The 12,401-nt window shown below is 40.4% G+C and overlaps 2 protein-coding genes across 2 annotated transcripts; one reads left to right on the forward strand and one right to left on the reverse strand.

The window, feature by feature from the left end:
- Positions 1-259: 259 nt before the first annotated feature.
- Positions 260-7,812, forward strand: gcdha (glutaryl-CoA dehydrogenase a). The gene is made up of 12 exons (XM_083765859.1): positions 260-346; positions 744-852; positions 1,520-1,555; positions 1,739-1,879; positions 2,192-2,254; positions 2,538-2,708; positions 3,017-3,146; positions 4,288-4,504; positions 5,448-5,551; positions 5,672-5,797; positions 6,338-6,498; positions 7,236-7,812. Exons 2-12 carry the CDS (start codon positions 750-752, stop codon positions 7,307-7,309), a joined length of 1,326 nt encoding a protein of 441 aa, XP_083621985.1. The 5' UTR covers positions 260-346; positions 744-749; the 3' UTR covers positions 7,310-7,812.
- A 371-nt stretch (positions 7,813-8,183) lies between these two features.
- syce2 (synaptonemal complex central element protein 2) lies at positions 8,184-11,148 on the reverse strand. The gene is made up of 4 exons (XM_083764898.1): positions 11,043-11,148; positions 10,155-10,266; positions 9,036-9,150; positions 8,184-8,471 (listed from the first exon to the last, which is right to left on the reverse strand). Exons 3-4 carry the CDS (start codon positions 9,120-9,122, stop codon positions 8,283-8,285), a joined length of 276 nt encoding a protein of 91 aa, XP_083621024.1. The 5' UTR covers positions 9,123-9,150; positions 10,155-10,266; positions 11,043-11,148; the 3' UTR covers positions 8,184-8,282.
- Between the last annotated feature and the right edge of the window lie 1,253 nt (positions 11,149-12,401).

Consider the following 12,401-nt stretch of genomic DNA (forward strand, 5'->3'; position numbering starts at 1 on the left):
TCCAGATATGCAAATAGGCTATTTACATTTTTAAATGTGCAATATATGCATGACATAACAAATTAAACAGTCAAGAAGACATAGGCTACACAGTATAATCATGTAATGAAGTAGCCTACGCTAACTCTATTTAGTTTGCATTGCATAATATTATAGTCTGAGTTAATGTTCCTCTTGCCTCAGCCATCATGGAGGAAAAAAGTTACTATGCTTGTCATATTACCGGTTTGACGTAGTCTGACTCGACTTGTTACTTTAACAACTTTGAAAGTTGCTCGGGATTGGCAACTTGTCATAAGCGAAACTTGCGACTTTGCGAGCTCACTGAAGAAACTAAAGAAAAAAGGTAGCATATTATTATTAATATTCTTAATTGTTGTATTAATTATCTGCCTATGCCAAATGCATGCATTACTGCAGGATTGTTTGCTGTCTAAATCGTCATGTAGGCTATAACACACACAAAAAAAGTACAAAATGTTCGTTTGCTCTATGCTGTTGAAGCAAATTTTATTATAACCATCCTATGTCACTAAAGTCCCCCCTCGTCATTTAATGATATAGCCTACAAAATAAAGTAAGCATATGAAATTAAAAAAGATCAGAAAACAGAATCATCTCATTTTGAACATATATAGGTATACATTTCCTCAACATGTTTCTGATTGAGTTATTGATATTTAACATTTGATCTAGATGCATAATTAGGCTACTTTAATCACCTCATCCCATGTCACTGTCAGAGATCCATGGCTGTCAGAAGTGCTGTCTCTCGGCTGCTATCCAACACACAGAAATGTGTCACCATCACTGCATCCCGAGCACATGGCACAGCTGCACCAGCCCAGAAAGGTCGGTTTTCAGTCAGAAATTATATGAACATGCTGGACTGAGGCAGTCGTCTCTTAACCACTTAAACCACAGGGTCTACTTGTCCCCTCATTTTCCCTCTACACCAGGGGCTCCATCTTGCGCCACCCTTATCCCTAAACTTATTTGCCATTTTTTACTATTTTGAAAATCATTTAAAAATAGTCAATCTACATCTACATGTTGTGAGCTTGTAGATCAGCTATTTGAACTATTTTAAAAGGGTTTTTTTAAATAGTAAAAAAATGGCAAATAAGTTTAGGGATAAGGGTTAAGGGGTGGCGCAAGATATAGCCCCGGATCTCTTTGCCGGATATATGAGATCTACAATAGCCGCGGTACCATGCAGGCTTTCATTTTCGTAAGCTCACAACTGAGCTTGATAGCAGATATTTTCTCTGAGCGTTTGGTTCGTCCCCAGAATAGTATAGATATACACCTATTGGTGTATGTGGTTAAACATATAACACACGGCCATCTAAACTATATAGGAGTCTCACCAATATAGACTATAGTAATCTAGAGAAAATTAAAGTATTCCAGGAAGGTAGACTCTCAGTTTCTAATAGTAAATATAGCAGCATTTTATATACTCTTCAAAGGTTTGTCTTCTTGAAATTATGATTATAATTTATTATTCCTCCTTTAGAAGGTGAAGAAGAAGTCAAAATGCCACCCAAGCCTGGTAAGTATATAAACATTTTTTTGGGGTCCTTGACATGAAATATTGAGAACCACCGATATAGAAACATAGGTATTTCAGAAAACTGTCAGGATTTAGAAGGCATTTTTAAAAGTTTGACGTCAGGCCTAACAATAACCCAGTTCAAAACTATAGCTGACAACAGTTGCTTTTGTCCCCCTGCAGCTAAGGTGGCGTTTAACTGGCGTGACGCCCTGGACCTGGACGGCCAGCTGACGGAAGAGGAGGTTATGATCCGAGACTCCTTCCGCGACTACTGCCAGGATAAACTAATGCCCCGCATTCTCATGGCCAACAGAAATGAACGTGAGTTCTCTTATTCAAAACAGATATGCCTGGTTTGGACTTACATGGAGCAAGTCATATTAAGGTGTCTCAAGCCTAATTATCATACAATACAACCGTGTCGCTCAATGGAAGTAAATAAGCAATTTTCTATTTCCGTCAAGGGACACGGACATATAAAATAATTACCGTAGGCTTTAGTTTATACCTTTAATGACGTAATGCATTCGAAAGAGAATCAAGGCAACTCAACCTTCACACAATCGAACCTGACTTGTGCTCTTTTTGTACATTGCTTCACTGAGTGTTTGAATCTTGCTCCCCCACCCACAGATTTCCACCGTGAGATTGTCTCAGAGATGGGAGAATTGGGTGTCTTGGGCCCAACGATCAAAGGTATAGAAAATCAAGAGATATAACTGTATCTCATTCATGAAATATACTGAATAAACAATATTATGTTATATTAATGTTAATATTATGGATATACAACTAATTAATTCTAGTGCAGCACTGAGGGCCGCGCTACGAGTTTGTATAAATTGTTGCGCAAATTGGAGGTCGGCGGCCAATTACTGTACATTTATGGGTCTCGTTTTTCAGAAAACTGTCATGATTTAGAAGACATTTGTAGAATCTGGTCTCAGTCCTAACCTCCTCTGCTCTGCCTGTCATTCAGGGTACGGTTGTGCTGGCACCAGCTATGTGGCATATGGTCTGATCGCCAGAGAGGTTGAAAGAGTGGACAGTGGCTACAGATCAGTCATGAGCGTTCAGTCCTCCCTTGTCATGCACCCCATCAACGCCTATGGAACAGATGCACAGAAGGACAAGTACCTGCCAAGACTAGGTAAGACTATAGGGAAGTTAATGATATGCAGTTGGTCGGATATCCAAGTCTATTAAATATTGCATAATTCAGAGTGCCTGGCTATAGCATCCCTTATTGTGTTTCCTGTTTTTCCTTTTCTCCAAGTTCCCTCTTTAAAAAAAAAACCTGTTGCATTGTTGATAATGGTATGGGACTATAGGCCTAATCATTGTCACAATACAACACAAACACAAAACGATCTGCTTCTGTTGCTTGTTTCTGTCTGTCTGTCTGTCTGTCTGTCTGTCTGTCTGTCTGTCTGTCTGTCTGTGTGTGCGTGTGTGTAGCCTGTGGAGAGATCTTGGGCTGCTTTGGTTTGACAGAACCCAACCATGGTAGTGACCCCGGTGGTATGGAGACCAAGGCCAAATACAACCCCTCCAGTGGCACCTTCACCATCAATGGGGCCAAGACCTGGTAGGTAGACAGTCTAGAGTCTAGAGTCTAGACCTGGTAGGTAGACAGTCACTCATGTAGACAGTACCGGTAGCTTAATTTACTAAAAGCTGTGCATTGATTTAGAATGGGCCAAGGACAAAACGTGTCCTCATGACTTTATTATAGATGGATATCGGTCCTAGACAATGTGCTCTCGAAATGTGGATGTTTGATGGGGCCGATTTGACTAAAAATACACCACAGCATGATGGAAAAAACTAGGAATCATTTACATTTCCAGACACACATAGTTTGCTCATCTCTGTGAAAAGAACGACAGGTAGCTACAACATTGCACTTCTGTTTGTCTACGGGTGGGGAGTCGGGACCTTGACCTGTGCTACACGTGAAGGTTTGGTATACAGCAACGCATTATGTAAGAAAAGAGCTACTAAAATAGCTTCCATAGAAATCCATATATAGAAGCCGTAACTCCACACCAGTACTATATGACCCCTTCTTTAACGGTTAAGGCTTAACCCATTTAGGCCTGACGTCAAAATTAAAAAAAATTAAATCATCACAGTTTTCTGAAAAACCTGTGTTTCTATCTGTCAGTGGTGCTCAACCTTTTTCATGTATTTGGCCGCCGACCCCTATCTGAAAATATGTTGTTCCAGAGACTCCCCCAGAAGCAAAGATTTGAGTTAAAAACGTTCTCTCTGAAAGAATATATATTCAAAGATTTGTGCCACATTTTCAAGATTTTTCAAAAATAGCAGACCTACAAGCTCGTAGCTTTTTTTTTTGGACAGATTATTGCTTATAGCAGCTTTAAGGGTCATTCACTCTGAGCACTACAACTATGAATACTAGTTGGCAGAGACCAGCTACTATGAACTATAAAAAAAAGAATACAAAAGTGAACAATGTAGTTGTCCCCCGTTCACCCCCTCTCCATTCCATTCATGAAACCCATCGCAGGTGAACAGCTGGCTTTGATACTAAATTGAGTGACGTAGCACCAACACCACGTGACCCCTTTGTAAATGGCGTGCCCAATGATTCAATCAAAACCCATAACCCATCAAGCTGTCACCAACAAATCTGTTTATAATTCGTAATGACAGAGTCTCTTTGACCGTATGATGCTTACCATCCCGCTTGTCTGCGCTGCTAGGATCACCAACTCTCCTGTGGCAGATATCGCAGTGGTCTGGGCCAAGTGTGAGGATGGCAGGGTGCGGGGTTTCATTCTAGAGCGTGGAATGAAGGGCTTCTCCACACCTAAGATTGAGGGCAAATTCTCCCTGAGGGCTTCTGCTACTGGAATGATCGTGATGGACGACGTGGAGGTTCCCCAGGAGAACCTGTTGCCCAATGTTTCAGGCCTGGCTGTAAGTCACTGTAAATATTTCTTGTGTAAAGGGCGCACACACAGAAAGATGCTGTTTAAAAAAAAAGAAAAACATGTTATAGTGGCTCATAGCAATCCCCAGTGAATAATCAGCCGGCAGGATAAGCCTGGGAGATAAAAACTGTAATGACATGCAACTAAAAAGACTCACATCCAACAGTCTAGCACTCTAGCTCATAAGTTTACAATTATTTACTTCTCTTTCAGTGCACCAAATATTTCAATACAATTTCTAATGAATATATACATATGTGCAGAGAGATACTGTAAGTCAAACAGTGAGCAAATGCAAATTGCAGACAACAGAATATATACCTCTTAACCTCTCCCAGCTCACCCTACTACAGTAAACCCAGCCATCAGGTGAGCAGGTGAGGGTCATTATGTATAGCCGCTGGAGGCCACCCACAAAGACACTCCCACCAGCACAGTGCCAATGCGGTGCCTCCATGCATTACATTATCAATGATCAATGATCCAATCCAGTGCACATATACAAATAAACACCCTTGGTAAATGGTGCATTTATATAAAATGGTAAATGGTGCATTTATATAGCGCCTTTATCCAAGGCGCTTTACATAGATTGTGCATTACATTCACCCATTCACACACACATTCACACACCGATGGCAGCGGAAACCATGCAAGGCACCAACTAGCACATCAGCAGCAATTAGGGGTTCAGTGTCTTGCTCAAGGCCACTTCGACAGTAACTTTGGAGGAGCCCGGGTTCAAACTGGCAACCTTACGGTTACCATCCATCCACTCTACCCCTGATCCACCGCCGCCCAAGTCCCTTCATGGCTCATACACATGTGCTTAAGTATAGTAGCTCAGGGCATTCCAATTCTGTCTAAATCCAGTTGTTTGATCTGTTTTTGTTTTCCGTGTTGTCTTGTGTAACCTTCCCCACTGCCAGGGTCCATTTGGTTGTCTGAACAATGCCCGTTACGGCATTGCCTGGGGAGCTCTTGGAGCTGCTGAATTTTGTTTCCATGCTGCCAGACAATACACTCTGGATAGGTACATGACATTAAAGTAATATCGTGTTGGAAAAACTATTAAATAACATACCCCAGATATTGTGGCCCGAGCTGAACAGAAATGGTTGGGAGCTCACCGTCTATAATATGGTCTGTTTAGAATCCAGTTCGGAGTGCCACTGGCCAGGAACCAGCTGATGCAGAAAAAGATGGCAGATATGTTGACAGAGATCACCATCGGGCTGCAGTCTTGTCTAGCACTAGGCAGACTGATTGATGAGAAGAAGTGAGTCTCTCTCATGATGCCAATGTGAATGTAGCTTTGTTATTCATCGTCAGACTGTATGTAATGAATGTAATTCAGGGAAAGTACTTGCACAAAACATTATTTATCAAAAGCCAAAATGTTGGCTTGTGATAAATGCGCGGGAGTGTGCGACTGCTTTTCCTAAACTACTGTTTTCTCTCATGGTCAGCACCTCCTCAACATTGGTGTGTTCTGTGTTCCATGTTTTCTACAAGGGACACTGTGTTTGCTTCACAATAAATCAGTGGTTTTCATCCCTTTTCATATCACAGCCCATTATTTGGCAGTTGAGCCACGGACCACCATTTGATGAGATTTAGCCTCTCAGACACAAAACTAAAGAATATTTTGTTGTCGTTGGATAAGATTTTGTCCACAATTCCGTGCTGTATTGATGTTGGTACCAGTAGGAGAGATAACAGTCAAAACATTTATCAAAATAACAATTCTGCTACATTCTCTAATTGTATAGACTTCTTGTAAGTTAAGTAATGCAGATGTTTTCTGCACTTCTAACAGAGCACATCCAGACATGATCTCCATGCTTAAGAGGAACAGCTGTGGTAAGTCTCTGGACATTGCCAGACAGGCCAGAGACATGCTGGGAGGAAACGGCATTGCAGACGAGTACCACATCATCCGACATGTGATGAACTTAGAGGCCGTCAACACGTACGAGGGTATGCAAAAAACTAATGCATGCAGGAATAATGATATATTAACCATCTTTATCATTTACCGGTAGTCAAGTGCATCTATTCACAGTTTAGTCCAGGGGTCTTCAACGTTTTCAGGCCAAGGACCTCTTAGCTGAGAGAGATGAAGCAGGGACCCCCACTACACATTGGATTCATGTTAAATGTGTGTTTTCAAACATTTAACCACTTAAACCTTCAATACTTGTGTAATGTAATGTAAATGTGACCTTTGGCTTGGTACTTGGTCCGCTCTTTTTACCTTGTACACCAAGCCACTTTAAAGAAAATAGCTGATCTGCAAGCTCACATGTCTGTAGATCTGCTATTTTTGGCTAATGCCCTCAGAATAGGGATGCGAGGGTTAAAAAAATAAAGTCCCACAATAAAGTCACACAAAAGTTTTGGAGATTTGGAGACCCCCTTGTATTGTACTATGAGGACGGGTCCCAGACCCCCCTGTTGAAGACCCCTGGATGAAACTATATCATTGTGTCAATATTTGTCAATCAAATCAAATTGTCAATAAAAACCGTCATAATACCAGTGTAGTACAAGGTCCACTAGGGGTCAGCAGTGTTCAAAATATTGAAGGCTGATACTTGCTGCTGGAGAAATGAAGATGATAGCTTTACGATTGAATAAAGCATGTTTAAATGTATGATCTCTGTATCTTTGTACTAAAAATGTAACCTGATCATTATGTTGTCTTATTTCCACAGGAACGCATGACATTCATGCCTTGATTCTTGGCAGAGCCATCACTGGACTGCAGTCTTTCACTGTCGGGAAGTAAACCCTTCCAATCTCCTCTCACGGAAATGGACTGGTTTGGGCAAATGTTACCTGGGATATGTAAGGTCATTTTTTGTAGGCTTATTTATATAAACAATACCTCAGTTGTGCATTTTCAAGCTGCTGTTGTTGGAGATGTGTAATCCTTAGTTCCTTACGTGTGGTGTGTCCTCTATTTATGTTAAAGGGGGGTCAATCTAACAAGGCAATGGGTCCAAGCGTGATATTCATTTTGTAGTGTCATTTGAGTCAAGGGTTAAAACAACGTGCATTTCAAAAGTGTGGCATGCTGATTGAGAAGGTTTGATTGATTTATGTAATTCTTTGTAGCCTACTGTAGATTAATGGATGCAAAAAGTTTAAGTGAATGTAGCTGAGATACTGTATATGGTTATGTGTGGATCATTATTTAAAGTTAATCAACTTTAGTAGAATATGGCATTGCACAAATATGACGTCTAAATGTCAGAGACCGAATTGGAGTTTGCACATTGAATACAAACTTTAATTGTGTTAAGTTTATCCCATCTGTGACCATCGTGTGCAGCATAGGATTCAGCTTGGTGTTTTTTTTTGTAATCTCTTCACAATAAAGGCTCTTAAAAATTGTACTCGCATTCCTCCTTACAAGTTGTAGTGCATTTCTTTTTAATAAAGTAATACACTCAAGTACATTAACACATACTTTAATTAGTTTAAAGTTTTTCACGGTTTAAACTTTAAACTGTGACAAGACAAAGGCCAAACGTATATATAAAGCAAAATCATATTGCCAGTATAAGTTCAGTAAGGGGTAGTGTATAAAACATTGTATACAAACAAATGGCAATTACCGCTGTGCAGTGACAACACCAGAGAGAGCGAGAGAGGTCAATTCAAAGATTCAAAAAGGCAGAAACTTATCTGGCATAAGAAGCCCATGAACAGAAAAAGCACAGCTAATGTGCATTTCATAACTCAGAAACATGAAAACATTACTGTTCTGGTGTTGGGACAAGGTCAAGACTCGCCAGCGCCTGGCTGGCCTCCTGGAGCTCTTCATTGAGCTTACTGCAGCTCTCCAGCACCTCTGACAGCTCCTGCAGTTTGACTTTCATGTCATGGCTGTTCGCCTCATACACTGCGTACATCGGTTCCTTCATCTCCGCGCACTTGTCTGTCACCTGAGTGGAGACGGGGAGGGGGGAAAATGCTTACTTAAACCCATTTAGACCTGAGGACGATTCTACAAATGTCTTCTAAATCCTGACAGTTTTCTGAAAAACCCCATGTCAGTGGTTCTCAAACTATTTCATGTCAAGGACCCCTAGAATTATATGTATTTGGCCGCCGTCCCCCAACTCAAAATATGTTGTTCCAGTGACCTCCCAGAAGCAAAGATTTGAGTTAAAAACTTTCGCTCAGAGCACTGCAATAATCACTAAACAGAATTATTGGTATTTGGTGCCATTGAAGTGGAGACATACTAACAGCATACATAAATTGACACGGTACAAGGACAAATTCAACATATAGTGCAAGCCAATAAGGTACAGGAATTCTGAATGCAATAGCTATATGCGTTTGAGCAGTGTGGTAAATAGTATGGACGCAGCTGTAGAGGGTAGTCCAGAAGAATTGAGGATTAAATATACATAAAATGTGAATGAATTGATGCATTATGTAATAAAATCTATGGCAATACTGGGCAGTATAGCTTCTGAAGAACAAAAGAAAGTTGATGTCACCTTCGCCAGAATCATGTCCTTAAAGCTGTCCATCATCTTCAGTTCATTGGTGCGGCTCTCGTTGATCTCATAAACCAGGTCCTGCATTTTGCTGCTGATGATATCGATCTTTGTACTGCAATCATTTGAACGAAACGACATAGTATAAATTAAATATATCTACATGATATAAACAATACATAATCGATTTCATGAAACGGAAGGATGACTTCTACACAGTAACACACCTGCACCAAATTTAATCTCATGATGAGCAAGATAACTGACCATTCAGAAGCACTTTATCCTGACTCACCCAGTCTATATGTCGAAGTGTGCCTGAGCATTGAACAAGATACTTAACCCCCAACTACCCGGGTGTTGTAATAATGGCAGCCACTGCTCCCAATATATATCTGTCGGGAGGAAACCTCTTAACTCCAAAATGTTCATTTTTCAGGAAATTAAGAAAACCTTATATTTTTAAAACAAAGCAATACTGCCTCATCAAAGTTGTTGTTGTAACTTTATATATTGTCAATTACTTCCATGAGAGGGGGAGAAGTGGTGAGGGTCCAATGGAGTTAAGAGGTTTTGTCCAAAGCACTTTTTACTACAGTACTTTCCATTGGTTCAATATTGGTGTGTTCAATAGCACTGATTTATGCCAAAAAAAATCTATAACCTAAAAACAGAGTAGTACAATACTTATGACAATTATGAGGTACCTATGCATTTTGGTATGGTATGGTATGGTTGGAATTTAATACAATCATAAAATGACATAATTTAAAAGACTACATACAGAACACATACAGTATATGCAAGTGATTCCCAAACTATTTCAAGGATCCCCAAATTGACACCAATTAGGCCGCGGACCCCCATTTGAAGAGATATTCCAGTGACACCCATAAGAGAAGATGTTTTTTCGACTTTAGCAGTGATTCTCAACCCGTTTAATTTCAAGGACCCCCAGTTTGACATGAATTAGGCTATGGACCCCCATTAAATGGCATTTCTATCTCTGAGACCTCTCATTCTGTGTTGCCTGGTGTTCTGGTGTCGGGACAAGGTCAAGGCCCTTTCTGAGACTCGCCAGCGCCTGGCTGGCCTCCTGGAGCTCTTCATTGAGCTTACTGCAGCTCTCCAGCACCTCTGACAGCTCCTGCAGTTTGACTTTCATGTCATGGCTGTTCACCTCATACACTGCGTACATGTGTTCCTTCATCTCCGCGCACTTGTCTGTCACCTGAGTGGAGACGGGGAGGGGGAAAAATGCTTACTTAAACCCATTTAGACCTGAGGATGATTCTACAAATGTCTTCTAAATCCTGGCAGTTTTCTGAAAAACCCTATGTTTCCATGTCAGTGGTTCTCAAACTATTTCATGTCAAGGACCCCTAGAATTATATGTATTTGGCCGCCGACCCCCATCTCAAAATATGTTGTTCCAGTGACCTCCCAGAAGCAAAGATTTGAGTTAAAAACGTTCTCTCTGAAAGAATATATATTCAAAGATTTGCGCCACATTTTCACTTGGTGCCGCACTATGAGCTTGTAGATCTGCTATTTTTCAACAGCTAAAACACCAAAAGGGGTTCCCACCCAGAATGGGTTAATGTCTATATATGCTTTGACCAAAATGGCAGTCTTCAGAATCAGAGCACTGCAATACTCACTAAACAAAATGTATTGGTATTTGGTGCCATTGAAGTGGAGACATACTAACAGTATACATAAATTGACACGGTACAAGGACAAACTCAACATATAGTGCAAGCCAAGGTACATTCTGAATGCAATAGCTACAGTATATGCGTTTGAGCAGTGTGGAAAATAGTATGGATGCAGCTGTAGAGCGTAGTCCAGAAGAATTGAGGATTAAATAATATACATAAAATGGGAATTAATTGATGCATTATGTAATAGAATCTATGACAATACTGGGTATATGGCAATACTGGGCAATACTATGGCAATACTGGGCAGTATAGCTTCTGAAGAACAAAAGAAAGTTGATGTCACCTTCGCCATAATCATGTCCTTAAAGCTGTCCATCTTCAGTTCATTGGTGCGGCTCTCGTTGATCTCATAAACCAGGTCCTGCATTTTGCTGCTGATGATATCGATCTTTGTACTGCAATCATTAAAAGAAACGATATAGTATAAATTAAATATATCTACATGTACAGTAACACACCTGCACCAAATTTAATCTCATGATGAGCAAGATAACTGACCATTCAGAAGCACTTTACCCTGACTCACCCAGTCTATATGTCGAAGTGTGCCTGAGCATTGAACAAGATACTTAACCCCCAACTACCCAGGTGTTGTAATAATGGCAGCCACTGCTCCCAATATATATCTGTCGGGAAGAAACCTCATAACTCCAAAATGTTCATTTTTCAGGAAATTAACTTTATATATTGTCAATTACTTCCATGAGAGGGGGAGAAGTGGTGGAGTTGCTTTAGAAGACATTTTGAGGGTCCAATGGAGTTAAGAGGTTTTGTCCAAAGCACTTTTTACTACTTTCTATTGGTTCAATATTTTCGAAACAACACATAGATGCAAAGGGTGTTCAATAGCACTGATTTATGCCAAAAACCTCAAATATTGAGTTATGCAACGACAGCAACGATATGTATGATGGGTAAATGTAGAGCACAAATTAATGATTATTGAATGATTATGTGCAGATAAGATGTACTGTACAACAATTATGAGGTACCTATGCATTTTGGTATGGTATGGTTGGAATTTAATACAATCATAAAATGACATAATTTAAAAGACTACATGTACAGTATATGCCAGTGGTTCCCAAACTATTTCATGTCAAGGATCCCCAAATTGACACCAATTAGGCCGCGGACCCCCATTTGAAGAGATATTCCAGTGACACCCATAAGAGCAGATGTTTTTACGACTCTAGCAGTGATTCTCAACCCGTTTTATTTCAAGGACCCCCAGTTTGACATGAATTAGGCTATGGACCCCCATTAAATGGCATTTCTATCTCTGAAACCCCAATTTATATTGTAAAATCAATGTTAATTTAACTCTGAGAGTGTACAAATGGAATGGGTCCATTTGGTTCCATTTGTACAACTCCCAGATTTACAGACCCATAAGGGTTCCTAACTATCAGCTGGGTACCCCCTGGAACTCCCTCAAGGACCCCTGCAGGGGGTTAATGGATGGAAATGACATGATACCTCATTTGCTGGTCTTGAGTGTCTGGCATGCTCATGGATGAAAACCGCCGTCTTGTTAAATCTTGCTCAGTGCACAGACTCTCATCCTGTGTTGCCTGTGTGAGTGTGTGTGCCTGAAAAGACAAGAATACAAAATCAATAAAAATAAACCAGAACAGAACAC

The sequence above is a fragment of the Protomyctophum parallelum genome (assembly GCF_964188405.1).
Source record: "Protomyctophum parallelum genome assembly, chromosome: 5".
NCBI lineage: Eukaryota > Metazoa > Chordata > Actinopteri > Myctophiformes > Myctophidae > Protomyctophum > Protomyctophum parallelum.